General features: G+C 43.7%; 1 protein-coding gene across 1 annotated transcript in view; it reads left to right on the top strand.

Annotated features, from left to right (window-relative positions):
* The window catches only part of NSMAF (neutral sphingomyelinase activation associated factor), a 228,385-nt gene that overhangs the window by 105,318 nt on the left and 97,258 nt on the right, over positions 1 to 25,809 (top strand). Inside the window, exons 10-12 of the mRNA XM_030214777.1 lie at positions 8,440 to 8,569; positions 18,941 to 19,012; positions 24,995 to 25,103. Coding sequence (XP_030070637.1) covers positions 8,440 to 8,569; positions 18,941 to 19,012; positions 24,995 to 25,103 — 311 coding nt within the window. The remainder of the gene's footprint in view (positions 1 to 8,439; positions 8,570 to 18,940; positions 19,013 to 24,994; positions 25,104 to 25,809) is intronic.

The following is a 25,809-nucleotide window of genomic DNA, read 5'->3' as shown; positions in this document are numbered from 1 at the left end:
CTTAGCAAAGAGATCTGTCTTCTCCCGGGTTAAGACTGGGGCAAAAGGTAATTCACTCCGAATGAAAATAAACTCCTGGGCCAATCAGAGCCCAGAACAACATTTGAAATTATCTGGTTACATCACTACAGGCATTTCTATTATCTGTGCTGACTAAAGAAGGGAAAAGTCAGTTCTTTGTATCAGCTTAAAACATAACATGCACCACCTGCTGGCCAAACTAGAGAAATGCAGTTCAAGAATTAATAAAGGCAGTTCTACAGGTTTAAAACGCACAGGATATACTCAATGTATGTGATACTTTTCCTTGATTTGTCCTTGCCGTTTTCACGGCACAGACCTTAGAAGTCTGCCCAGCACTGGCTTTGCTTCCCAATTTCCAGTGTTGCCATCCAGTCTCTGCTAAGCTTTTGTGGATCCATTCCTTCTAAACAGGATTCCTTTCTGTTTATCCCATGTATTTTTGAATTCTGTTACTGTTTTCATCTCCACCACATACCACAGGAGAGCATTCCAAGCATTCACCACCCTCTCTGTGAAAAAATACTTCCTGATATTATTCCTGAGTCTGCCCCCCTTCAACCTCAATTCATGTCCTCTAGTTCTACTGCTTTCCTGTCTCTGGAAAAGGTTTGTTTGTGGATTAATACCTTTCAAATGTTTGAACATGTGCATCATATCACCCCTGTTTCTCCAGGATATACATGTTCAGGTCAGTAAGTCTCTCATACATCTTGCAACACAAATCCCATACCATTTTTGTAGCTTTTTTTTTGCACTGCTTCAAGTCTTTTAACATCCTTAGCTAGATACGGCCTCCAAAACTGAACACAATAAACCAAGTGGGGCCTTACTAACGACTTGTATAGGGGCATCAACACCTTCTTTCTTCTGATTATACCCCTCTCTTTGCAGCCCAACATCCTTCTGGCCATGGCCACCGCCTTGTTGCATTATTTTTTCACCTTCAGATCCTCGGACACCATCACCTCAAGGTCCATCTCCTGAGACGAGCTTACCAATCTCTCCCCTCCTATCCAGTATGTCTCCTTTGGGTTTCTGCACCCCAAGTGCATCACTCTGTACTTCTTGGCATTACATTTTAACTTCAAAAATAAATGCTCTAGAGTATATATAGAAAAACTTTTTTAAATTTATTATCAAAATCTGTTCAATAAGATCACGTAAAATCATCCACTCAAACCATTCATTCAAACAAAATGACCTCATGAATCATGTGTACAATAATATGACTACAAAATTCCCGAACCCCATTTAGTCAAAAAATTTATATTTATCAACTTATAAAGTTCCCCAATATTGGAAGAACACTTAACTTTATTTTGAAATGTAGTAAATGAGCAAATGCAGCTGATGTCTATATAATCAGTTCATCAAGGAAATCCAGTTATGCTGCAGATGTCCCAATCACTGTTGATCCTCGCCAATTGGACCAAATGTTTTTTTTAATCACTGTTAGCTGGTCCACATGGAAAACTTAAAGTTCTTGATCATCTCTGAATTTTTGTACCGCTTAATCCACAGGTCCAGTTCAGTTGAACATTCCATTGGCTCCCCAAATGAGCAAGTGAAGGATTATGAAAATCTGGGTTTGCCACTGTAACCAAAACAAAATGTGGTCGACCTCCAAGCCACAGCATGCTCAAACTGAGTATGCAAATTACTACATTAAAATTATGGTAGTAATCTGCGGCTCAGAGCTAAATGTCAACTTTCAGTGCCTGAGCAGTGTTTGGCTCAGGCACTGACAGGAAAGTTGACATTTACAAAAAAACACATGTTGCAGCATGCATTAGCCCTTTACCCCTACCTGGCACCCTTAAATATATCTCTGTTGTCTAATTGCACCCTCCCTGCCCCCACATGACTGCCCCCTTCCCCCTATTTAAAAAAAACAAGCAAAAAAAAACTTTCCTAGTTGGTCTAATGGGGCCTGCCCCCCACACTCACACAATCCCTGGTAGTCTAGTGGTCTTCTCCCTCCCCCCATCCTACATAAAACTACCTGGTAATTATTTCTTGCCTCCTGACCCAGTACCTAGAATGAGGCAGGAGTAGTTCCCATTTGCTCCTGTCTCCGGGCACCTCCATCTGCAAAATAGTGGTGCACTGTGTTTATTCTTCTGCGCCTAAATATGAGCCTTATTAAAATTTTTCATATATAGGGGCCCTTTTTACAAAGGCACAGTAGGCTTTACGCGTGTGCAATGCGACCAAAATGAGATTACCACCAGACTAGCACACCCCCTGGCGGTAATTTCGGATTTGGCATGTGCCCATACTGCTGGGACAAATTATTTGTTTTATTTCCTACCCTGTGCGGCGTATCCGGTGTTAATTGGCAGTTGGGCACCTGCCAATCAGTCACCATGTGTGTAGTACAAGAGCCCTTACTAGATCAATGAATGACATTAAGGGCTCAGGCTGTAAATAGGTGCTTGCTGGTTTCAGTTTTACCGCAGGCCCTTTTCCCAGCCCATTCAAAAAAAAAAAAAAGCCCTTTTTTTCCAGATGTGATAAAAACTGGCCAAGCGTGCACCAAAAACACACACCCACACTACCGCAGGCCACTTTTTGCCGCAGCTTGGTAAAAGGACCCCATAAAGTTATTCACTAGGCTTATATTTAAGTGCAGAAGAACAGCGTTTTCATCACCTTAATCTCTCACTTTATCACATGACACTTCACCACTGCAGACATTTCATGATGTGACACTTCATCATGCATTCAAGCTAAACGCATTCAAAATATATGGGCCTCATGAAACTTTTATATGTTAGAAGTTTTAGCTCATATTTAAGCACAAATGAATAGGCATGGATGTGAGCTGGCACGCTTCCCTGTTCCACATTCTAGCCTGTTTTCTCACTGGCAGGACATGGCAGAGGGAAGCCTGCGGGGCTGGTGAAGGCAGTAAATATGAATTGCTGCAGCTGCTGGCGACACCTGGAAGATACATTGGGGAGGGATGTGGGGGAGCGGTCAGAGAGAGGAGGAGTTGTTGGGGCACGTGGGAGAGAGAGAGACATGGAACCAGCGGCAGAAGAGGTTGGAGGGAAAAAGGGTGGAAGAGATGTTGGATGTGGAGATAAGAGTAAGGTAAAACAAAAAATATCTTGTACTTTGAAAAAAAGATTATGTTGGAGGCAAAAACATATAGTAAAAACTTTATTAGGTATATTAAAAGCAATAAGCTTGCAAAAGAATCAGTTGGACCATTAGATGACCAAGAGGTTAAAGGAGCACTCAGGGAAGACAAAGCCATAGCAGAGAGATTAAATTAATTCTTTGCTTCAGTCTTCACTAAGGAAGATTTTGGTGAGATACCAGTGCCAAAAAAGATATTCAAAGTGACGAGTCGGAGAAACTGAATGAAAATCTCTATGAACCTGGATGATGTAATGGCACAATTTGACAAATTGAAGAGTAGCAAATCACATGGACCGGATGGTGTTCACCCCAGAGTACTGAAAGAATTGAAAAATGAACTTGCATAGCTATTTTTAGTAATTTATCTTTAAAATCAAGCATGGTACCGGAAGATTGCAGGGTGACCAATGTAACTTCGATTTTTAAAAAAAGGTTCCAGAGGTGATCCGGGAAATTATAGACGGGCAAGACCAATGTCGGTACCGGGCAAAATGGTAGAGTACAAAACTACAGAGCATATTCAAAAGCATGGATTAATGACACAAAGCCAACATGGATTTAGTGAAAGGAAATCTTGCCTCACCAATCTTATATTTCTTTGAAGGGGGTAAACAAACGTGGATAAAGGCGAGCCAGTTGATATTATGCATCTGGATTTTCAGAAGGCGTTTTGACAAAGTACCTCATGAAAGACTCCAGAAGAAATTGGAGAGTCATGGGATAGGAGGTAGTGTCCTATTGTGGATTAAAAACTGGTTAAAGGATAGAAAACAGAGAGTAGGGTTAAATGGTCAGTATTCTCAATGGAGAAGGGTAGATAGTGGGGTTCCTCAGGGGTCTATGCTAGGACCGCTGCTTTTTAACATATTTATAAATGATCTAGAGATGGGAGTAACTAGTGAGGTAATTAAATTTGCTGATGACACAAAGTTATTCAAAATTGTTAAATCGCGACAGGACTGTGAAAAATTACAGGAGGACCTTACTAGACTGGGCATCTAAATAGCAGATGACGTTTAATGTGAGCAAGTGCAAAGTGATGCATGTGGGAAAGAGGAATCCGAACTATAGCTACGTAATGCAAGGTTCTACGTTAGGAGTCACCAACCAAGAAAGGGTTCTCTGCATCGTTGTTGATGATACATTGAAATCCTCTGCTCAGTGTGCTGTGGCGGCTAAGAAAGCAAATGTTAGGTATTATTAGGAAAGTGTTTTAATTTCCCCCTCTTGGACCTCTTTCTGACTCCAGATCACACGGGGGACTAAAGATACCTATTTTACCTAACAGGTTCTGTATGGTTTCTCCAACCTCCATTGTCACCCAATCACAAGGAGGTCTGCTCTGGGTTTGCATTAGGGGCTGTAATCGAATTCTAATTCCCATAACTACTGCTTTCTGTCTTCCTGGATCTAGGTATACTCTGGGCCATTTATGTTCCCAGATAATGCCTATTAAAATTCTGTCTAAGTTTCTCCAGAGAGTGAGTGTATGTAATCTGCCTTGTAAACTAAATGTAAGGTAAAGAGAAGATAGAATAAAGACAGAGATAGATTTGAATAAATAGATACATTTTATTTCTTACCCAAAGACAAGTCTTCAAGTTGGTACAAGTACAGACATCAGACTTTAATCAGGTACATTCAGCAGACAGATTCTTGGTACAATCGGACAGAGCTTCGCCGTCTGAGATAAGCGTTGGGGCGGATACCAAAGCTATGGCAAATTGTCCCCTCTTTTATACACAAACTCTCCATAGAAGTCAATGGTGAGATACCTAGCTCTCAATTTCTGAGATGATACTTTCCCATGCAGTGTTATCAGCATGTTTTGGGAAGCTTTGAGATAACAGTTCCACATCTGTCTGTGTCGCAATACTTTTCACGCCATCTTAAGAACCCTGTATAACCTTGTATAACCCTGTATAACCTCTGTTGCCTTTTATACAAAAGTAATAGACTCCATTTTGTTCATCTGATTTAAAGTGACAGTTGTACCAGTTTGTGTCAGGACTCATTGTTCAGACCTGCTTTTTTTTTACAGATTCTGAAATATTAAATCATTTACTTGTTGTTTGGCCTAGTCAGTACTTTTTCAGTTATTTTAGCTGTTAAAGGTATGTAAATTGACCCACCACTATTCCAGTGGATGGATCCCAAGCGGGGACACATATTAACTTACAGGAAAAGCAAGTCCTTGCGCAGCCAGTCATAGATTTTTAAACCTGGCTGGTATTTTTACAGCCTGGGTCCTAAAATCTGGCCTTCCCACCCTTCCGGTGGGCATCCAGTGAGGGTCTCTTGCTGTACTATAATTATACAAAAGGAATGGAAAACAAAAGTGAGGATCTTATAATGCATTTGTATTGGTCCATGGTGCGACTTCACCTCAAATATTGTGTTCAATTCTGGTCACCGCATCTCAAAAATATAGTGGAATTAGAAAAGGTACAGAGAAGGGCAACGAAAATGATAAAGGGGATGGGACAACTTCCCTATGAGGAAAGGCTGAAGCGTCTAAGGCTCTTCAGCTTGGAGAAGAGACAGCTTAGGGGAGATATGATAGTAGTCTATAAAATGAGTGGAGTGGAACAGGTAGACGTGAATCGTTTGTTTATTCTTTCCAAAAATACTAGGACTAGGGGGCATGTGATTAAAGTAGTAAATTTAATATGAATCAGAAAATTTTCTTCACTCAACATTTAAACTCTGGAATTCATTGCCAGAGAATGTGGTAAAGGCGGTTAGCTTAACGGGGTTTAAAAAGGGTCTGGACAGCTTCCTATAGGAAAAGTCCATAGACCATTATTAAGGTGACTTGAGAAAATCCACTGCTTATTTCTAGGATAAGCAGCATAAAATATATTGAGCTTTTCTGGGCTCTTGCCAGGTATTTGTGACCTGGATTGGCCACTGTTGGAAACAGGTTACTGGGCTTGATGGACCTTTGGTTTGTCCCAGTGTGGCAATACTTATGTACTCCTTGTTCTCTTTCCTTCCCTTGTATTTATCTGCTCTTGCTTTTGTTAACTTCTGTCATAGTCTACTCCAATTGCTCTGTCAACATGCCTTTTGCTTTAATACTGAGGGCCCATTTTACTAAGCTGCGCAAAAGGGGGCTGGAGCTGGCGTCAGTGCGGATTTTACATGTGCGCCGAGGCCCCCTTTTACTGTAGCTGGTAAAAGGGAAGTCTCGTCTTCATACAGAAAATGGATGGGTGGCAAGTAAAGCACTTTGCTGTGCGGCGATTTAGACGGGGAGCCCTTACTGCCACCCATTGAGGTGGCGGTAAGGGCTCCCGTGTTAACCCAGCAGTAACCAGGCAGCACCGGGTACAATCCAGCGCTACAAAAATAAATAAATCTTTGTAGCACAGGAAATGACTTTGGTACTGCCTGTACAGCAATCGGTAAGCCTGCATTGGACTTACCGCCGCTTAGTAAAAGGAGCCCTGAGTTTGTCATTTTTGAGGGGAAGGGATTTATTTTTTTTATGTAGTTCATATATTTTTTATTGAGTAACAATGCAACCAATGAAGATTATGCGTCCAGAATAATATCGGTGAGGAGAAACAAACAGCATTGGTATGCGTGACATAAACCAATAAAGCAACATTCAATCATACATTTATATTTTTAAGCTATACAATTGAATAGCGATGCAAACCTACAGCCTTTAGCCTTCACGTCCTCTGCACCTTGAACAATGAGTCGGACAAAAGTGCATCAGTGCTCATGGTTGCTCTGCCAATGTTGTCCACCTTTTATTGATGTGCAAATAATGGTGAGCCGCTAAAGCTGGCTATTTTGGTCTTTTAGAGGGGCATTTTCGAAAGGCACATCCATGTTTTGATATGGACGTCCTCGCAAAATTTCCCGATGGAGGGGCGGGGAAACCCATATTATCGAAACAAGATGGACGTCCATGTTTCGTTTCAATAATACGGTCAGGGACGTCCAAATCTTGAAATTTAGGTTGTCCCTAGAGATGGTCGTCCCTAGACTTGGTCGTTTCTGATTTTCGTTGATAATGGAAACCAAGGATGTCCATCTCAGAAACGACCAAATGCGCATGGTCATGGGAGGAGCCAGCATTCGTGGTGCACTGGTTCCCCTGACATGCTACAACACCAACCGGGCACCCTAGGGGACACTGCAGTGGACTTCATAAATTGCTCCGAGGTACATAGCTCCCTTACCTTGTGTGCTGAGCCCCTCAAATCCCACTACCCACAACTGTACACCACTGCCATAGCCCTTACAGGTGAAGGGGCACCTAGATGTGGGTACAGTGGGTTTGTGTTGGGTTTTGGAGGGCTCGCTGTTTCCTCCACAAAAGTAACAGGTAGGGGGGGCATGGGCCTGGGTCCGCCTGTCTGAAGTGCACTGCACCCACTAAAACTGCTCCAGGGACCTGCATACTGCTGTCATGGACCTGAGTATGACATCTGAGGCTGTCATAGATGCTGGCACGACATATTTTTTAAAGATATTTTTTGAGGGTGGGAGGGGGTTAGTGACCACTGGGGGAGTAAGGGGAGGTAATCCCTGATTCTATCTGGTGGTCATCTGGTCATTTTGGGCACCTTTTTGTGCCTTGGTCATAAGAAAAACATGACCAAGTAAAGTCGTCCAAGTGCTTGTCAGGGACGCCCTTTTTGTTTTCTCCATTATGAGTCGAGGACCTCCATGTGTTAGGCACGCCCAAGTCCCGCTTTCGCTATGCCTCCTACATGCACCCTTGAACTTTGGCCATCCCTGCGACAGACTGCAGTTGGGGGATGTCCAAAATCTGCTTTCGATTTATACCGATTTGGACGACCCTGTGAGAAGGACGTCCATCTTCCGATTTGTGTCGAAAGATAGGCATCCTTCTCTTTCGAAAATGAGCCCATTAGTGATGTCAGTAGACTGACCATGAAGAAGTTGTCAGTGGGTTGGAGGTAATTACAAATTCTAGATACAAACTGGGCCAAAAAAAACAGCACTGGTGGACCATGTTTAGTTTGCCTTGTACTACAGGCTCTCAGCAGTAGATACTAGTATGTGGAGGCGTATTTTCAAAGCACAGAGTTACATAGGATCTCATTTTCAAAAAGACAAAGTTCTATAGGTTTCTATGTAACTTTGTAAGTCTAAGTACTTTGAAAATGAACCCCTTAGTCAACTAAAATTGTGCATAATACTGGTGTTGTGTTTGGATAATACATGGTTTTAATATCTCATTTCTGCTGAACAGAATGGGAACATGCTTCACATTTTTATTAATAGATTTCAGAGCATTTCTGAAATGTCACACATGGAATGTGAGGTGGAGATGGTGACACCCCTGGTGACAAATCCTGGGCATGTATGCATTACGGACAAAAGCCTATACTTCCAGCCTCTTAATGGATATCCTGTGAGTAAAAAGAGACAATTCCTCAAATTTTGTATAACCTATAACACCAGTCAGTGTTTTCTGGCTTCACTTTGCTGTAATTTTTATGTGTAGGTTTGAATTTTGATATAATTTTTAATAATATTATTTGTAACATGTTTCTGCACTTGGACTTCTAATGTTACTGCGGTCTATCTGTATAGAAATTGCATGATAAATACCATAAAGATATGTTGAGGTCAGTATTCAGCCTCACATTTTTTTTTTAAATATGCAAGGTGATTCTGTAACTTAGCACCTACACTCGCAAGCCACTTAACTGCATAAGAGGTGCCAAAATTGACAGTTATGCATTCAAGTGTACTAGGTGCTATTCTATAAGGCTGTGCCTAATTGCTGTAATTTGTAATTGCCAAGGTATCCTCAAAAAGCAAGACAACTTACCTCTACTACCATACTACAGTGGAAAAGGCTTCAGACACTCAGTGAGCCAATCCTTTTATCTGTAGGCTCACCGACTTGTTTGTAGGCATTTTTAATTACTTTACTGTACGAAAATTCCACCTACCACGAGCATCCTCATTAGCCAAAAAACCTCTGCGTCTTTTTGATTTTTTTAAATTATAGTATACTAGTATAAAAGGCCCGTTTTGGTAGGCTATGAAACGGGCGCTAGCAAGGTAATCCCTCCCCCTGCAGCGTCCTTCCTGTCTCCCCTGCCCCCCCTGCAGCCACCCATCTGGTCTCAGGATCCCCTCCCCACCAACCCTCCCCTGCTCCTGCAGCCACGCATGTGCAGCGGCCCTCTCTCCCCTGCTCCCCCTGCAGCCACCCATGTCCAGTGACTCTCCTCTCCCCTTGCCCCCCCTGCAGCCACCCATCTGGTCTTAGGACCCCCTCGGCGCATGACCCAAACCCCTACCCCCCCCCCCCCCCCTCGGGCACATCAACCCCCTTGCCACCCGCAGCCGCCAATACTAACGCTGTCCGGCCGCTGCTGCATCTCCTGTTGAGCAGCAGCGGCTGGTACAAAAAGAAAAAAGCCAAAAAAAGATTTTAAACCTGAAACACGGCTCTGTAGACAGCCATCTGGCATTGGCTGTCATCTCTGCAGCCGCTCCTCCTCTCCCCTTTGACGTTGCTGCGTCCCTCCAGGGTCTCCCTGCAGGGGCAGTGACGTGGAGGGGAGAGGAGGAGCGGCTGCAGTGACGACAGCCAATGCCATATGGCTGTCTACGGAGCCGCGTTTCAGGTTTAAAATCTTTTTTGGCTTTTTTCTTTTGTACAGGCCGCTGCTCCTCCACAGGTGAAGCAGCAGCGGCCGGACAGCATTAGTATTGGCAGCTGCGGGTGGCGAGGGAGTTGATGTGCCCGAGAGGGGGAGTAGGGGCTTTGGTGATGCGCCAGGGGGAGGGTCTTTGGTGATGTGTCGAGGGGGGGGTAGGGGCTTGGGTGTTGCGCCGAGGGGGGGGGGCACTGAGAGCTGATTGGTAGGCAGGGGGAGGCGTGTTTCCCTACTGCCTGGCTCGCGGTTTTGCAGCTCCGCGTGTTTCCCTACTCCTTCCCTTGCCTTGGAATCAGCTGTCAGTGACATCACTGACGTCAGTGCATTCTAAACTGCCTAGCAGACCACATCCGAGGGAGCCACAGTACCAGACACATTAGAATGTTGGAGGTGAGAGTTATTATATAGGATGTCACTTCATTATTACGTAAAGAGTACACTTAGCTTCTGCTGCTCTCTCGTACTGGACTCCAGGTACGCCCTACAGCGAGCTCCCGTTTTGCCAACAGCTTCTTAAGGAGCAGTACCGTCTATCTTCTGAAAATACAACGAGCAGACTATTACTATATTGAAGAGAGTACAAAAAAGTCATGTACAGACTGCTTGGAAACTTAAGAACTTCCTGTACTGAACTTATGCAGCGTACTTTTTTTGTACCCTCTTCAATATAGTAATAGTCTGCTCGTTGAATTTTCAGAAGATAGACTGTACTGCTCCTTAAGAAGCTGTTGGCGAAACGGGAGCTCGCTGTAGGGCGTACCTGGAGTCCTGTACGAGAGAGCAGCAGAAGCTAACCAGCTTATAATCGAAAGTGATCTCCGGCCATCTTCCGACACAAATCGGGAGATGGCCGGCGATTTCTTAAAAGCAGCATTTTTGACAGCATCGCCTCTTTCCTGTCATTTCGCCGGCGAAAGTTCAAGGGGGCGTGTCGGTAGATTAGCGAAGGCGGGCCATGGGTGTGGCTACCAGATTGCTGGCTTTTGCCGATAATGGAAAAAAAAGTGGCGTTAAGCAGTATTTCGCCGGGTTTACTTGGTCCTTTTATTTTCACAACCAAGCCTCAAAAAGGTGCCCCAACTGACCACATGACCACTGGAGGGAATGGGGGATGACCTCCCCATACTCCCCCAGTGGTCACCAACCCCCTTCCGTACTAAAAAAATAAAATTAAAAACCTTTTTTGCCAGCCTGTATGCCAGCCTCAAATGCTGTACCCACCTCCATGACAGCAGAATGTGTTGTATCCTCCAACAGCCTTTCCCTGGTTGCGATGTGGCTCTCGGGTGAGTGTGACACCTTTTCTGTTAGGAGCCCTGCAGAGTCACATTAGCAATGCATTGTGGTGGGTGTAGGGTACTTGGCTGTACTCCCATGGTGCTTTTCCCCCCTGCTGTCAGTGTGCCCTGTTTTGTTTCCTGTTGTAGTCAATGCTGTAGTGGCCTTTTTTGTAAGCCAGTTTTAGTTCCCTTTCCTTTAGAGAACGTAGTTCTTACCTTGAATCGTGTTGAAAGAGGGCATTGTACACCATTGTGCCAGCTCTGACCTACTGCTAATCTTAGTACCAGGGGACTCTTTGCCAGTGGGGCACAACCTCTGATCTGCAGTTAACTGTGAGTAAACGTGGTTATTTCAAGAAAGGACTTTTTCAGAGAGATTAGTCTTCAAGTGTGAACTGGTGTGCCAAAGTTATACAGCAGCAATAAGTCCTAGAGGCTGTATGCAGGTCCCTGGAGCAATTTTAGTGGGTGCAGTACATTTGTGGGTAGTGGGTTTGGGGGGCTCAGCTCCCAAAGTAAGGGAGCTATGCACGTGGGAGCTTTTCTGAAGTCCACTGCAGTGACCCCTAGGGTGGCTGGTTGGTGTCCTGGCATGTCAGGGGGGCCAGTGCACTAAAAATGCTGGCTCCTCCCATGGCCAAATGCCTTGAATTTGGCCGGGGTTTGAGATGGCCAACATAACTTTCCATTATCGCTGAAAAACAAACCCGGCCATCTCAAACCCGGCGAACTCCACGGCATTTGGCCAGGCTAAACCATATTATCGACAAAAGATGGCCGGCCATCTTTTTCGATAATACGGTTCCGGCCAGCTGTAGCGCCGCCCCCAACATAGATCGCCGGCGATCTATTTGGCCGGCGACATTCGATTATGCCCCTCCACGTGTACTCTTTACGTAATAATGAAGTAAAGTGACACATACTATAATTTTAAAAAATCAAAAATAGACACACAGGTTTTTTGGCTAATGAGGATGCTCATGGTAGGTGGAATTTTCGTACAGTAAAGTAATTAAAATGCCTACAAATGAGTCGGTGAGCCTACAGATAAAAGGATTGGCTCACTGAGCGTCTGAAGCCTTTTCCTCTGTAGTATGGTAGTAGAGGGAAGTTGTCTTGCTTTTTGAGGATACCTTGGCGATTGAAGTTTGAGCAAGCACCATATAGAGTATTATTTGTAATTGCAAGGGAAGTATATATGTGGGCAGGGCATGGGCAGCCTATGGACCTGTCCCCAACTTACAGTATTCTATAAGGAATGCATGTTAGATGTTTTGCATGGTGCACTTATGCCTGCCATTGACCTGGCATAGATAATCATGCCTAGGTACTCCAGTAAGTTAGGTTCACTTCTTGTGGCTCTGGGCAAGTCACTTAACCCTCCATTGCCCTCAGTACAAAACAAGTACCTGTATATAATATGTAAACTGGTTTGATTGTAACCACAGAAAGGTGATATATCAAGTCCCATCCCCTTTCCCTTTCCCAGCATGGGTTATTCTGTAATGGCATGTTGACGAAGAAATGCACTGATAGAATTGGCACTCAGTGTATATCATTGGTGTGCCTAAATGGAGGCGTCGTTACACAGTTGCCCTTCTAATTCATACTTTTAAAGTCATATGTTATGCTATGTTACACTAGTTCTTGTATTCTGTCTATACCTACACAGTTCAAGGATGGTTTCCATGGAGCAAGAACCAGACTGGTTTGTCCAGTAATTACAGAAAAAGATTTCAACATTCAACAAATCCAAATAATTTAGTAGATAAACCAGGTTTACAAAACAGAAAAGCTTTCAAATTCTTTCTAAACTTAAGATAATGAGTTCTTTATCTTAAACAAGAAGAGTTGATTCCACAGGTTAGCCAGCTGGTACTGGATAGAGGAAGATAGATATCTAACAGAGTTTAATCTCCCGAACATTGGAAATCTAAGTTGGAAAAGACTGCGAGTTCTGTATTTTACAGTAGATCCTTGTAATAGGGTCACTAGTTTTAAGCAGCAGTATCACCTGTTAAGATTTTGAAAATAGTAACACCTAATTTAGGGGTCCTTTTACTAAGGTGCACTGAAAAATGGCCTGTTCTGTTGTAGACGCGTGTATTGGATGTGTGCAGGTCTATTTTTTTCTGCCTGCCTGCAAAAAAGGCCTTTTTTGTCTTAAAATGGACGTATGGCAAACAAAAATTGGTGCGCATCCATTTTCGGCCTGAGACCTTATCGCCACCCATTGACTTAGTGGTAAGGTCTCACGCTTTAACCAGGAAGTAATTGTCAGCGCGCGTACACTCCCCAATTACTGCCCGGTTACCGCCAGTGGCTGAGTTTTGCTCTCGCCCTGCCCCCACACCACTCTTCTTTTATGGCTGCATAAATTTAGCTGTTCTGCAAATAACCAAATTTATCTGTGGAACTGCTGGCAATTTTAAATGTGATTGGCATATAAATGCATTTGAATATTGACTTAATTTTAAAAAAAAAGGGCTGTTTTGCTTACATTTTATAGCATGATGTAATTTTAGAAGCATCTCCACATGCAAATAGCTGCTTTAAAAGTGTAGATTACACACACATGGTAGTGGCTATTTCAGAAAGCTACTGTTCTTATGTGGAGATTCACACCATGCAGAGATTTCAGGGGGCATGTATAGGCCAGGACAAAAATCCACATGTGTATTCCCTGTTGAGTTTTACACCATCTGAAAGGTATGCGTAGAATTTTTAAAAGTACTTGTTTTCATTAGTGTTTTAAATGAAGGATTAAGGGAGTAATTCTTCTTAATCACCCATTGTTTATTTCCAACGCCTAAAATGAACAATAAAATTTACAGCCTCACTACTTAATTGGTGGCACTTACACATTTAGGTTTCTAAAATTGGACAGCTGCACTAATCGTCACTTCACATCAAATCTGCCAGATTCATGCTGTTGCATTTTTCCATGTGTGTATTTGTAAAATAGCTGCTTTTGCTGCATATGTACACTTGCTTTTGCATGTCCTTGGAGGTATTTTACAAAAGGCACTGTGTTCCCCATATGTGTGTGTGAGTGTGAGCAAGAGTGAATATTTAAATTGCATTGTGGCAAAGCAGGGGACTTTCATGCTTGTGATTTGTAATGTTGCCCTATGACACCTTTCTTCCCTTCAGTATATTTCCCTTGTGTGGTCAGCAGGTGGTGTTTGAACTCTACATTATAGCAGTAGCAGAGGTCTATTTTCTTTGTAGCTTACCTTCCCCAAAGAAAAGAGGAAAACTCCTGAGGGGGTTGGATCAGTGTGGTCTTCTTCAGCACATAGGCTCAAAGGCTCTTCTACTCTTATACTACCACTGATGCTGGGCCTGCTCCTTTTCCGTTGTGTTCCTGCATAGTGGGACTCAGAAATGGGGAAATGCTGGATTTAGGGATGACAGGAGAGGGAAATAGAGAAAAGAAAAGAGGGAATGATGTTGGACTGAGAGCAGTGGGAAGAGAGAGAAAGAGAGAGGGTGCTTTCCTTCATCTTTAACTCTCTTGCCATGGTTTCCAGTCCATTTGTTGTTTTTCTCTCTCCTTTTTCTTTGTTTTGTTAAATTTATTTTTCTTCCTTTCTCTGTCCAGGTTTAATTCAGTCTTTCTATCTAGTCTTTAATTTCCCTCTTTACTTCATCTACCTATGTCTTTTCATCTTTTCCTCACCCTTGTTCTTCCCATGCCCCGCTTCCTATTATTCTCAAGTCTTTCACTAAATCTATCCTCTCCCCTTTTCCATCCAGCATCTCCCCTCTTTCTCTCCCCATCCTTCCAGTGTCTCTTCCTCTTTCTCTTCATCCTTCCATCCCATGTTTCCTCTTTCTTTCTTTCTTTTTCTCTCCCTGTCCTTCCATCCAGCATCTTCCTCTTTTTTTCTCTCTCTGTCTCGCTTTCTTTACCCTTTTCCATTCAGCATGTCCTCTCTTTTTCTCCATCTTTCCACTTTTCCCCTCCCCCTCAGTATCTGTTTCCTGACCACTGCTGTTTGTCCCGAAGAGCAGCAGTGGCCGCGGCAAAACAACAAAATAAAAGCAAGTGCCAGGCCACAGCAGCCTTCAAACATGCACTGTCAGCTCTGCCGGCCCTCTTCCCCCACTGACATTAACTTCCTGTTCCAGGGGCAGAGGACCAGCAGAGCCGACAGCACATGCCTTGAAGCTGCTGTGGCCCCAGGCTTGCCTTCTTTGTTGTTTTGCCACTGCTGCTGCTCATCAGGAGAAGTTGCAGTGTGGGAAAAAATGGCCTGGTAGTGTGTCTCAGCGGGAGTCTCCTGCCGAATGCAGGAGACTTGGCAGGTCTGCTGTTCTCGGGTGCAGGATTTGGGGAGGTATGTTCAGGTCAGGAAAGTAAGCTTGAGAGATGAATGAAGGGATGCAGTTATGGGGGATGGCTGTATGGTGACCTTTGTAGCCGTCTCCCAGGAAAAGCTATGGGGGTTTGGAAGTGGTAACTGAGAGAAATCTGTGTGTGCTGGAGGAGGAAGTTTTGAGAGCGCTCTGGGAAGGTGCTGGGGGAGGCAATGAGAGCAAGGAGGTTTAATGACAAGAGACAGCATGAGCCTATCTGACCCATTATCTGGGCTGAAGCCAGTGGGCAGAGCTTGCCGCCATGTTTGTTTGTCCAAAATAATAGCTAAAGCTATTGAAGTCAATAGCAAACTTGTGAGGCTTATATTGTTTGATTAAACTTCCTTGGTTTTGCATCCTTTCTGTTAGGAGGGGATTGGGGGAGGGGGATGTAAGGGGAGTTGGGGGTGGGCTCAAGGAATTTTTTAGGGGTCTGCGAATGGGGAGGGTTATATTCAAAATGTTTTTCTGTGCTCCAGAGCTTGCTTTGTTATTTGTAATGCTATATTGTGGATTTCAGTGCTGTTCTATTTGCCTTTATTTTTGCTTATGATGAAGGTTTTTCTACAGAAGAACAATAGCAAACGCTTATGGCTAAACAAGTCAGCTGAAGATAAAACAAAAATGTTCTTGGCCACTAGCAGCAGCACTACTTTCCCTCCCTGGATATAAAATGCCTTTCACCGCTTGCCAGGATTGGGTTACCGCCGTTGTCCCATTTGAGCTCTGCTATGGTTCTCTTTTGAGCTCCACTGATGTTCTCCAAGTGCTACTCAGCTTCGCTTTTGCTGCCCCCACCTCCCCCACCCAACTGTTCTGGTACCAATCTGCCGGTGAACTATAGCCACCCGGGATTGAGCTGTGTCCCCCCTTCCAAAGCCACGCTTCTCTTTTCTCCCTTCCTGTCACTATTGTCTTTTCTGTCTTTTTTTTTTTTTTTTTTTTTTTTTTAAATATAGTTTACGTTTAGCAGGAGGCAGCAAAGTTTCAATGGAAAATTTTTTTTGCTGCCCATTCCCCCCCCCCCCCCCCCCCCCCCGTTACTCTGTGATATAACTTGCTGTACTTTTGACAGCTTGCCTATTGTTTTGCTAACTTTTGCTTTTGACTGCTTTTGTTTTGTCTTGTAAAGTTAGTTTATTTATGTTGCCTATAGTGGTAAATGTATTTTTTTCTGGGCTGTGATCAGCAGCTGATAGCTTGTTTTGGACAAACCAAAATGGTAGCTGCTGGGGGGACCAGTTTCAGCCTTTTAATGTTATGCTTTCTGCAGTCATTAAACCTCCTTGAAAGAGAGCCATGGGGGATGTGTGGATGTGTGTGTGCCAGGAGCAGGGATGGAGGTAGAACTGGCAGGGGGAGAGGGGCATTGCTAGAAGATAGAGAGCGAGAGTTGGGGGAGGGATTATCCACCTCTGGAAAACAGCTGATTTGGAGCAGAAGCAACCCACAAGGAGCATTATTGCTGAGGTACAGATTCTCCAGCAGCCCAGTGTGTAGGATCAATTTAAAATTTTAAGGCCTGGTTCCTTTTTTGATTTGGGGGGGGGGGGGGGAGATCAGTTGAAAGGCTATTCCAGATTGGGGGCAAAGGATTGTGAGACTCGTGCTGGTGAGGGCAAGAGATATTGAGGGGCTACTGCTTGGGGGAGATGAGAGGCTACTGCAGTGGTGGCTGGGTAGGTGCTGAAGAGAGGGTTTAGGCTGCGGTTCTGGAAGTAGGTGAATGAGTAATGGGGAGAGGTTAAAACCAGGGGGGGGGGGGGGGGCAGACAGGCAACAGAGAGGCTGCAGGAGTAGGTGGCTGCACTCCCTGTCTACCCCTAGTAGCTGCAGCTTTAGCCACTCTCCCATTGCTTCAGCAACTGCAGCCTTAAGCCTCTGTCCATTGCCAGGTAGGCCATGAGTGGGTGGGCAATGGAGAAGAGCAGTGTGCCTTATCCACTTCTTCCCTGCTTCTGTAATAGTTTGCTGTACATCACGGAGTATGTTTATGAATGTGTGATTTATAAATGAGCATAATTCCAGTCGTGCCAAACTAGCTGTTAGAATTTTGGGCTGGCTCCTACACTCTAAGAAAATTTGTTGAGGCCTGTTGTAAGTTGTGCACTGAAGTGCTGCATTTAGGAAAGCACATTTACACCCGCTATTGACATGGCATAATGGGGTGTGTCTAAATGTAGGCATGTAGATACTGACTTACACTAGTATTCTATAATGGAACCTGGGCTCCCAGATGCCCTTAAAGAAGCAGCGCTCAGCGTGCTGCATCTAGGCACCAAATTTGTGGCACCTAGTTATAAAATTGCTCCCATAATGGACACCGTCCCTAGAACGCCTCTTCTCTGCTCATTTTTCTCAATGTGCAATACTTGTAGCAAAATAGGTTTCTCATTTCTGAAACACATGGATGTCTCAAAAAGGCCAAAATACACGTGCATGTGCCTGAAATGTTCAAATCCTGATTTTGCAAAGGCAGAATAGGGACGTCCAGATAGCAAGGGGGTATGTCGCGGGTGGGACTACGGATGGCTTGAAAATGTGGACATCCAACAGCGATTACTGAAGGAGAAGAAACGTCCATGTCTAAAAAGGACATCCTTACTTAGACCTGTTATAGGAATGTGCAGGTTACAGAAAGGTGCTCTGATTAAGCAGCTGTCCACTTTAAGGATTAAGGCATGATTCCCCTCCCTCTCCCCTGAAATTAAAACTAGAAGGGGATACCAGGCTGTGACAGCTTCAGGTATTATAGGCTATCTTAACAGAGCAGGAAGCAGATCTGAGAAGTAGCTTAGTGGTTAGTGTTAACCAAGGAACTCGGGTTCAAGTCCCTGTTCAGTTTTTTTTTTGTTTTTCTGTAATCGTGAGCCCTCCAGAAACAGCAACATATAAGCTACCTTCAAACCGAAAGGCTATAGAAGTGGTGTACATTCAGGTAACAGTAGGTACGTTGCTGTTCCTCATGGGCTCGCAATTACAAAATATAGGGGATTTGAACATGAGTCCTTTGGGGATTTGAACATGAGTCCTTTGGGTTACAGTCCACTGCACTAACCACTAGGCTGACCCTCTGCTTTGCATGGACGTCTTTGCGACCATTTGCTAAGAATGCTGCTATACAGACGTCAGTGTCCCTTGTTTCCCCCCCCCTCCCCCCGGGGTCAAAATTTGGACGTTTAGTTTGGAAAATAGATATTCATGTTGGATGTTTCCAGCTCATGAACGTTCATCTCCTATATTTTTGAACAAACTGTATCGTGTTCAAAAATGTATGTGAGGTGGACAACAATTTCAGATGTTCTGACTTGGGATGTCCTTTCGAAAATGCCCCTCTACATATATAGTATTATTCATATAGCAACGCTGAAATTTTAGCAAAAAACACGCTAAGTACAGTGCCAAATGTATAAGTCCTCAATGAATATTGACCTCATCTATATAAATTATTTTTCTCCACTAAAGGTACCCGTGGTCCAGATAAAACTGCATGATATTCAGCGTATTTACAAAAGAAGACATGGTCTAATGCCACTGGTAAGCTGGAAAAGGTTTATTATGTAATGTAAATCTCCTGCTGCAAAGGATTGTTTGGCTTAGACTCCTACTGAACTGCAGGTCATCTTAGAAGACTTGCGTGACATTTACATGTGTAAATTTCAGTTTTATATGTGCAGATGTCCAGCGTTTCTAAGCAATGTTAGAAAAGCTACTACTTATATGTGAATGCACACACTCCAAAGAGGAGTGGTCTTAATGTGGTTTGCAGTGGCGGAAGGGCGGGGCTGTCCACCCCGGGTGCATGCTGCTGGAGGGTGAAGAGAGCAGCCGTGCGCCTGTCGGCTCCGCTGGTTCCCTGCTCCCTCTGCCCCGGAACAGGTTACTTCCTGTTCCGGGGCAGAGGGAACAGGGAGCCAGTGGAGCCGTCAGGCGCGCGGCTGCTCTCTGCACCCTCCAGCAGCCAAGAATGCACCTGGGGGGGACAGCCCCGCCCTTCCGCCACTGCAAACCACATTAAGACCACTCCTCTTTGGAGTGTGTGCATTCACATATAAGTAGTAGCTTTTCTAACATTGCTTAGAAACGCTGGACATCTGCACATATAAAACTGAAATTTACACATGTAAATGTCACGCAAGTCTTCTAAGATGACCTGCAGTTCAGTAGGAGTGCGGGGGGGGGGGGGGGGGGGGGATCATGCTGCACCCTGGGGGGACGGATGCCGCTGCACCCGGAGGGGGGGGTTGCGCAGCGGCGATCCGCCCCGGGTGGCAGCCGACCTACGATCGCCACTGGTGGTTTTGATGAGCCTGAAATGTTTGCATATATTTCCTGTTTTTGTAACAAATACACATACATGAACAACTCTACATGCCAAAATTTATACCTGTGCCAAGAGCCATGCATAAGTGTCATCTATATAATCGTTTGGACCAGACCTGGGGTAAGCACGGCAGGGGGGCACTGACATTTGGGGGTGCCAGAAATTGCCGGTGCTTACCTGGTGTGCCGATTCTAGATCATGACACTCCACTGACTTTAGCCCTCCCCAGCTGCCCTACTCTTTGGAATACTTAGCAAAGCAACGGGAGCATCTTTTTCACTTTGAAACCAGAAGTAGTTAATCTGTGGCTCTGAGGAGCACACGTTGCTGGCGTGCCAGACCTATTTGATTAGAGGCAGAGCAGCAGCAGTGAAAGAGATGCTCCGTCACTCTGCTAAGTATTCCAAAGCAGGGCAGCTAGGAGAAGGGGAGGCTAGATGGGGGGTGCGGGGAAGGAGGGAGAAGAGAGAAAGGAGATACTGGACCGGGAAGGGGGGTGGGGAGTCACCAACTGATACTTTGCAGAGAGGGGGGAGGGCCGGTGCTGACTGATAGTTTGCAGGGGGTTTGGACCCGAGGTTTGGAAAATTGATAGGGCAATTATGTTATCCTCTTTGGCATTAAAAAAACAAAAACAAAAATCCTCAAAAATAGTTTTGTATCTTTACTCCTTAATTGGTTCCTCTTGGACGTCCAGTTTAGCAAAATCCAACAGTTCCACATATAAGTGGCAACACTGTATACATGTACTTTGCAAAACTGCCATGTGTAAGTACTGGCATGTATACGTTGAAAACCCCCAGGGATGCCGCTGTTTCAAAGGTGGTGGTCTGTAAAATTGCTTGTGGCCCATTGGACATGTTTTTGCTGTGTCCTTAGAACTATTTCCGAAAGCCTGTACTTTCAGCAAGCCTTTTGTAGGCTATCTGGCTAATTATGAAAGACATTCCTTTTCCTGTCTCAACAACTTGTACAAAATCGGGCTTTGTCATTTTAACTCGAATGCATCACTCTTTTTTTTTCTCTGTTAGATTCAGCTTTCAGTTTCATGCGTGCTAATGTTTCTTTAAAGAATGACTGTAAAACAAAATTAATGAACTTGAAATACCAGCATTTCCAAGTTAAAGACCTAAGAACTGCCACCAAAAAAGTTGTAGGTGATGTCTTTTCATTGATCTAATTTAATACATATCTGATTAGCTTTAGAGACCTACACTTCCTCCATCAGGTTAGAGCAAGATATTCAGTTAATGCAAAGGATGATGATTGAATATGTAAATAAATCACAGATCATATTGCTGTGGTTGTAAATAAAAAGGTTGGGGAAAAGATACAGAATGGTGAGAAGACTGGTAATGCATAAGGAAGTCTGTGTCCTTATTTAGAGGTAATTGTATAAAGCATTATTTCAGCTGTAAAATCTGTTTTACATAGGGCTTTTATAAAATTGTACAGCAGCATACACATAGAAAGAATGCAGCTACTTTTTACCTGATCTGGGAGTGTAGTTTGGGAAGAGCAGAGGCAGAGTTGCAGTGTGGGTGAATATTTTATAAAATCCATGGGTACACATGTGAAATACTTGCATATCCTTACAACTGTATCAGAGCAGGTCTAAATTTATTCGAAGGCATTTGTTCATTTTTGGGTCTGGTTCTGGGAGCCTGCTGTATAAAGGCATATGGGGGGAAGTTATCGAGCTGCATTACGGCTTTAGGTCACATTTGCCCCTTAACTTAAAGGGCCCTAATGCAGCTTGACAAAATTTACCGCAGCGATATTTGTCACCACGGGTCACATACTAATGAAATGCAAAACATGCAAATGCATGTTTTACATCTCATTACTATGCAAATACCATAATGCGACTTGCAGTGATATGCCACAAGTCGTGTTAGGGCCAAAAAATCATGGTAAAAATAACCCCAGCTTTTTGCTGGGGTCATTTTACCAGCCAGGATCATTGGGCTACAAAGCTGCGGTCCAATGCTCCTGGCCCAGAAAAGCAGGGTTTCTCGTGGCTTACAGCCCTTCCAATGGCCATACATAGCCCCCCTCCCAGGCTAAAGCCTTGCCCCTCCCCCGGGCCAACAATGGTTACAAAGATAGTTCTTTTAGGGGGTTAAGGGCTATCTGGGAAGTGGGGGGGGGGGGGCTTTAATCTATTGGGGGCAGGGCTTGAGCCTGGGGGCGTGTATGGTCTTTTGGGGGGGGGGGCAGGGTGGACCTTGCTGTCCTCTGCCAGCCTGGGGTCTTCAGGCTGCAGCTTTGTGGCCCAGTGTTCTTAAGGTATCTTGCAAGCAGCATTATTTCTTTAAAATGGGATTCATCAACTTACAGGACTGAAATACCTCATGTTGTTTAATTCCATGGTATATCAAGGTATGATAACAGATGATCTTTTACCACACTTTGATGACTCCCCCTCCGCCAGGCACCTATGTTGCCTTGATAAAATATCAAGTGATACCAAAAATCTTCAAAAGGAGGTGTAAATATAGGTCATAACTTTCCACAAACATCTCAGAGCAGCACCTTTATCAAAAAAAAAAAAACACACACTTTTTTTTTAGCTTCAACAATTTTTTAATACTAAAGGATCATTTTCACAGATAATTTTATTTGTTTTAATGAGAAATTTTAATGCACACTAGGAGTAATTTTTTTATAAGAAGCTTTATAGATTTTAGGTGGGAAGCTCACACATAAATATCAGTATTCTGGTCAGTTAAATGTGAATAGATAAATGCGTAAATGGCAGTAGTTCGCTATTCTGTAAGAATGTGCCTGTCTTCGATAGCACATACTTTGCAGGTGAGCATTCACATGAGCGAAGTTTAGACAGGGCACAAATTATAGAATACTGTTATTTATATGCAGATCTCTTCATTTGATGTGCAAGTATGAACATCAGCTTTATCGTTGCTTTAAATGCTTGGGTGTGAAAACATGTACACATATATTTACCCAGTTACAATAGTGTTCTGTAAAGAACATTTTCTTATAGAATCGGAGCTAAATAGGCATATTCTTGGTGCCTAAATATAGATGCCCCTTATAGAGTTACAATCTCATTGACTTAATGTGCAGTCATTCAAAGGTTTAGGCTCATTTTCAAAGCACATAGACTTACAAAGTTACATTTAATTTTGTAAGTCTAAATGCTTTGAAAATAAGCATCTTAGTGACCAGTCAAAAACTTTTGAGGCACTGTAATAAACCTAATGGTGCATGAATATATGTCCCTACTTTCCAGTAAGACAGCCAGCTCCTGGTCTTAGAATAATTAGGAAGCTGGATGTGTAGCAAAAGGAAGTTCTGAAGCTAATGGGTTTGTTATAACTATGGGGCATGTTGAATAAATGGCATTAAGCCCTTAACCTACGCTAATAAGGTACCTCATGACCATATTGTTAGTGTGCGGTAACCCGTGCGTTAGGAATTTTCAGGGAAATTCTTTGGAAGGAGATGGGGCATGGACATGGAAGCATTAGCCAGCTAGCTTGTTCTATGTAATGCACGCTAACTGGATAATACTGAGTTAACGTGGGATCACTTAGAGGGATATTTTCAAAAGGAATGTCCAAGTTGCGATTTGCACGTCCTTGCAAAATGTCCAAATCCAGGGGCAGGGAAACCCGTATTTTCGAAAAAAGATGGACATCCATCTTTCACTTCGAAAATACCGTTGAGACGTCCAAATTCCTAGATTTGGACGTCCCTAGACACGAACGTTTCCGACTTTCGGCGATTTTCGAAACCAAAGATGTCCATGTCAAAAACGTCCAAATGCAAGCCATTTGGAAGTGGGAGGAGCCAGCATTTGTAGTGCACTGGTCCCCCTGACATGCCAAGACAGCAATAGGGCACCCTAGGGGGCACTGAAGTGGACTTCATAAAATGCTCCCAGGAACATATCTCCCTTACCTTGTGTGCTGAGCCCCCCAAACCCACTACCCACAACTGTACATCACTACCTTAAACCTTACAGGTGAAGGAGGGACACCTATATTTGGGTGCAGTGGGTTTGTGGTGGGTTTTCGAGAGCTCGCTGTTTCCTCCACAAATGTAACAGGTGGGGGGGGGGGGGGGGGGGGTATGTGCCTGGGTCCGCCTGTCTGAAGTGCACTGCAGTACCCACTAAAACTGCTCCAGGGACCTGCATGCGCTGTCATGGAACAGAGTATGACATCTGAGGCTGGCACGACATATTTTTAAAGATGTTTTTTGAGGGTGGGAGGGGGTTAGTAACTACTGGGGGAGTAACGGGAGGTCATCCCCGATTCTCTCCAGTGGTCATCTGGTCATTTCGGGCACCTTTTTGTGCCTTATTCGTAATAAAATCACATCCGGGTGAAAACGTCCAAGTGTTCGTCAGGGACGTCCTTGTTTTTTTTGACGTCCAAGTGTTAGGCACGCTCAAGTCTCTCCTTCACTACGCTTCCGACACGCCCCCTTGAAATTTGGATGTCCTTGCAACGGACTGCAGTTGGAGTCGTCCAAAATCGGCTTTCGATTATACTGATTTGGACGTCTCTTGGAGAAGGATGTCCATCTTCCGTTTTATGTTGAAAGATGGACATCCTTCTCTTTCGAAAATGAGCCCTAGTGCCTCCCAAATAGGAGATGCTGTGCTCCTGTGTTAAATTGTAACAGGTACCGTGCACTAATAACTATATTAGCACATGACCTGCATAAAAATACCTTTAAAAATAAGATTTGCAGTTAACATACACTAAATTCCACATTAATTCCAAATCTTAATGCTGTTTAGTAAACATGCCCCTCTTCCCCCTCGCCCCACCCCACACTGAAAGTTTTCTACAACAAGCCACTTTTAAGACTGAACGGTAAGAAAGAAATTAAACACTGAAATGTATTCACATCTCTAGTACAGATTTTCCAGTGATGTGTATGTCTTATTAACAATGGGCATATTTAAGGGTTTTTTTTTCACTGTTTCCCTTTTACTCATATTTCCTTGTTCAGAAAACAAGGTTTGACTTTTGGGTCTTTTGTAGATAGAATGAGGGCCCGTATACATGACCAATATGTATGAAATAAGCTTGCTGTAATATTTTTGCAATTTAGTATTATCCTTTGTTGAAATAATTGTATTCATAGTTAAATGGGTAGCAAACTTAATATTTTAATTTAAAATTGAGTAATTTGCACCTTTTTTTATTATTTCTTAGGGTCTTGAAGTGTTTTGCACAGAAAATGATTTGTGCTCTGATATCTACTTAAAGTTCTACAAACCTGAGGATCGAGATGAGCTCTATTACTATATTGCATCTTATCTAGGTTAGAGGCTTTTACTGTGGCTTTATATGTTGCTTAATTGATAAAAGTATGGGGGTTTTACGCTTTCATGCCTACACTCTGCTGCCTCTGGACTGGTGCCTACACTGCTAACTTTGTGGCTTCCTTTGAATAACTAAGTAAGTATTGGTTCAGAACAAAATAACTTGAGTTGGCTGAGTTCTTATGTGGAAATAAATAAACTACTTATTTTGCCTCTTAATGAAAGCCAGTCCCGGCTCTGGTTCCAACTACCATTATATTCTGTTTATGCACTGGGTTCAAGCTAGGTGACCTACATGAACACCAGGTTATACTTTTACGTCCTTATGTTCTTAAATGAATTGCAAAAGTAGGGGTTCCCCCCCCCCCCCCCCCCCAAATTCCAACCCTTGCTTAAAGACTGGATTTTTTGATAATTGTCAATCAGGATTTCATCAGGGTCACAATACTAAGACAATTCTGTTCACCCCTAGTGGACAACTATTAGAACTTTTGAGAAAAAGGTGGCCCTGCCTGCTGATTCTCCTAGACCACTGGTTCCCAAACCTGGTCCTGGAGGCACCCCAGCCAGTCAGATTTTCAGGATATCCACAATGGATATTCATGAGAGAAATTTGCTTGCAGTGGAGGCAGTGCATTCAAATCTCTCTTATGAATATTCACTGTGGGTATCCTGAAAACCTGACTGGCTAGGGTTCCTCCAGGA

Source organism: Microcaecilia unicolor, chromosome 1, assembly GCF_901765095.1.
Source record: "Microcaecilia unicolor chromosome 1, aMicUni1.1, whole genome shotgun sequence".
Taxonomy (NCBI): domain Eukaryota; kingdom Metazoa; phylum Chordata; class Amphibia; order Gymnophiona; family Siphonopidae; genus Microcaecilia; species Microcaecilia unicolor.
Note: the sequence above shows the minus strand (reverse complement) of the source record. Positions and strands in the feature narration are given on the sequence as shown.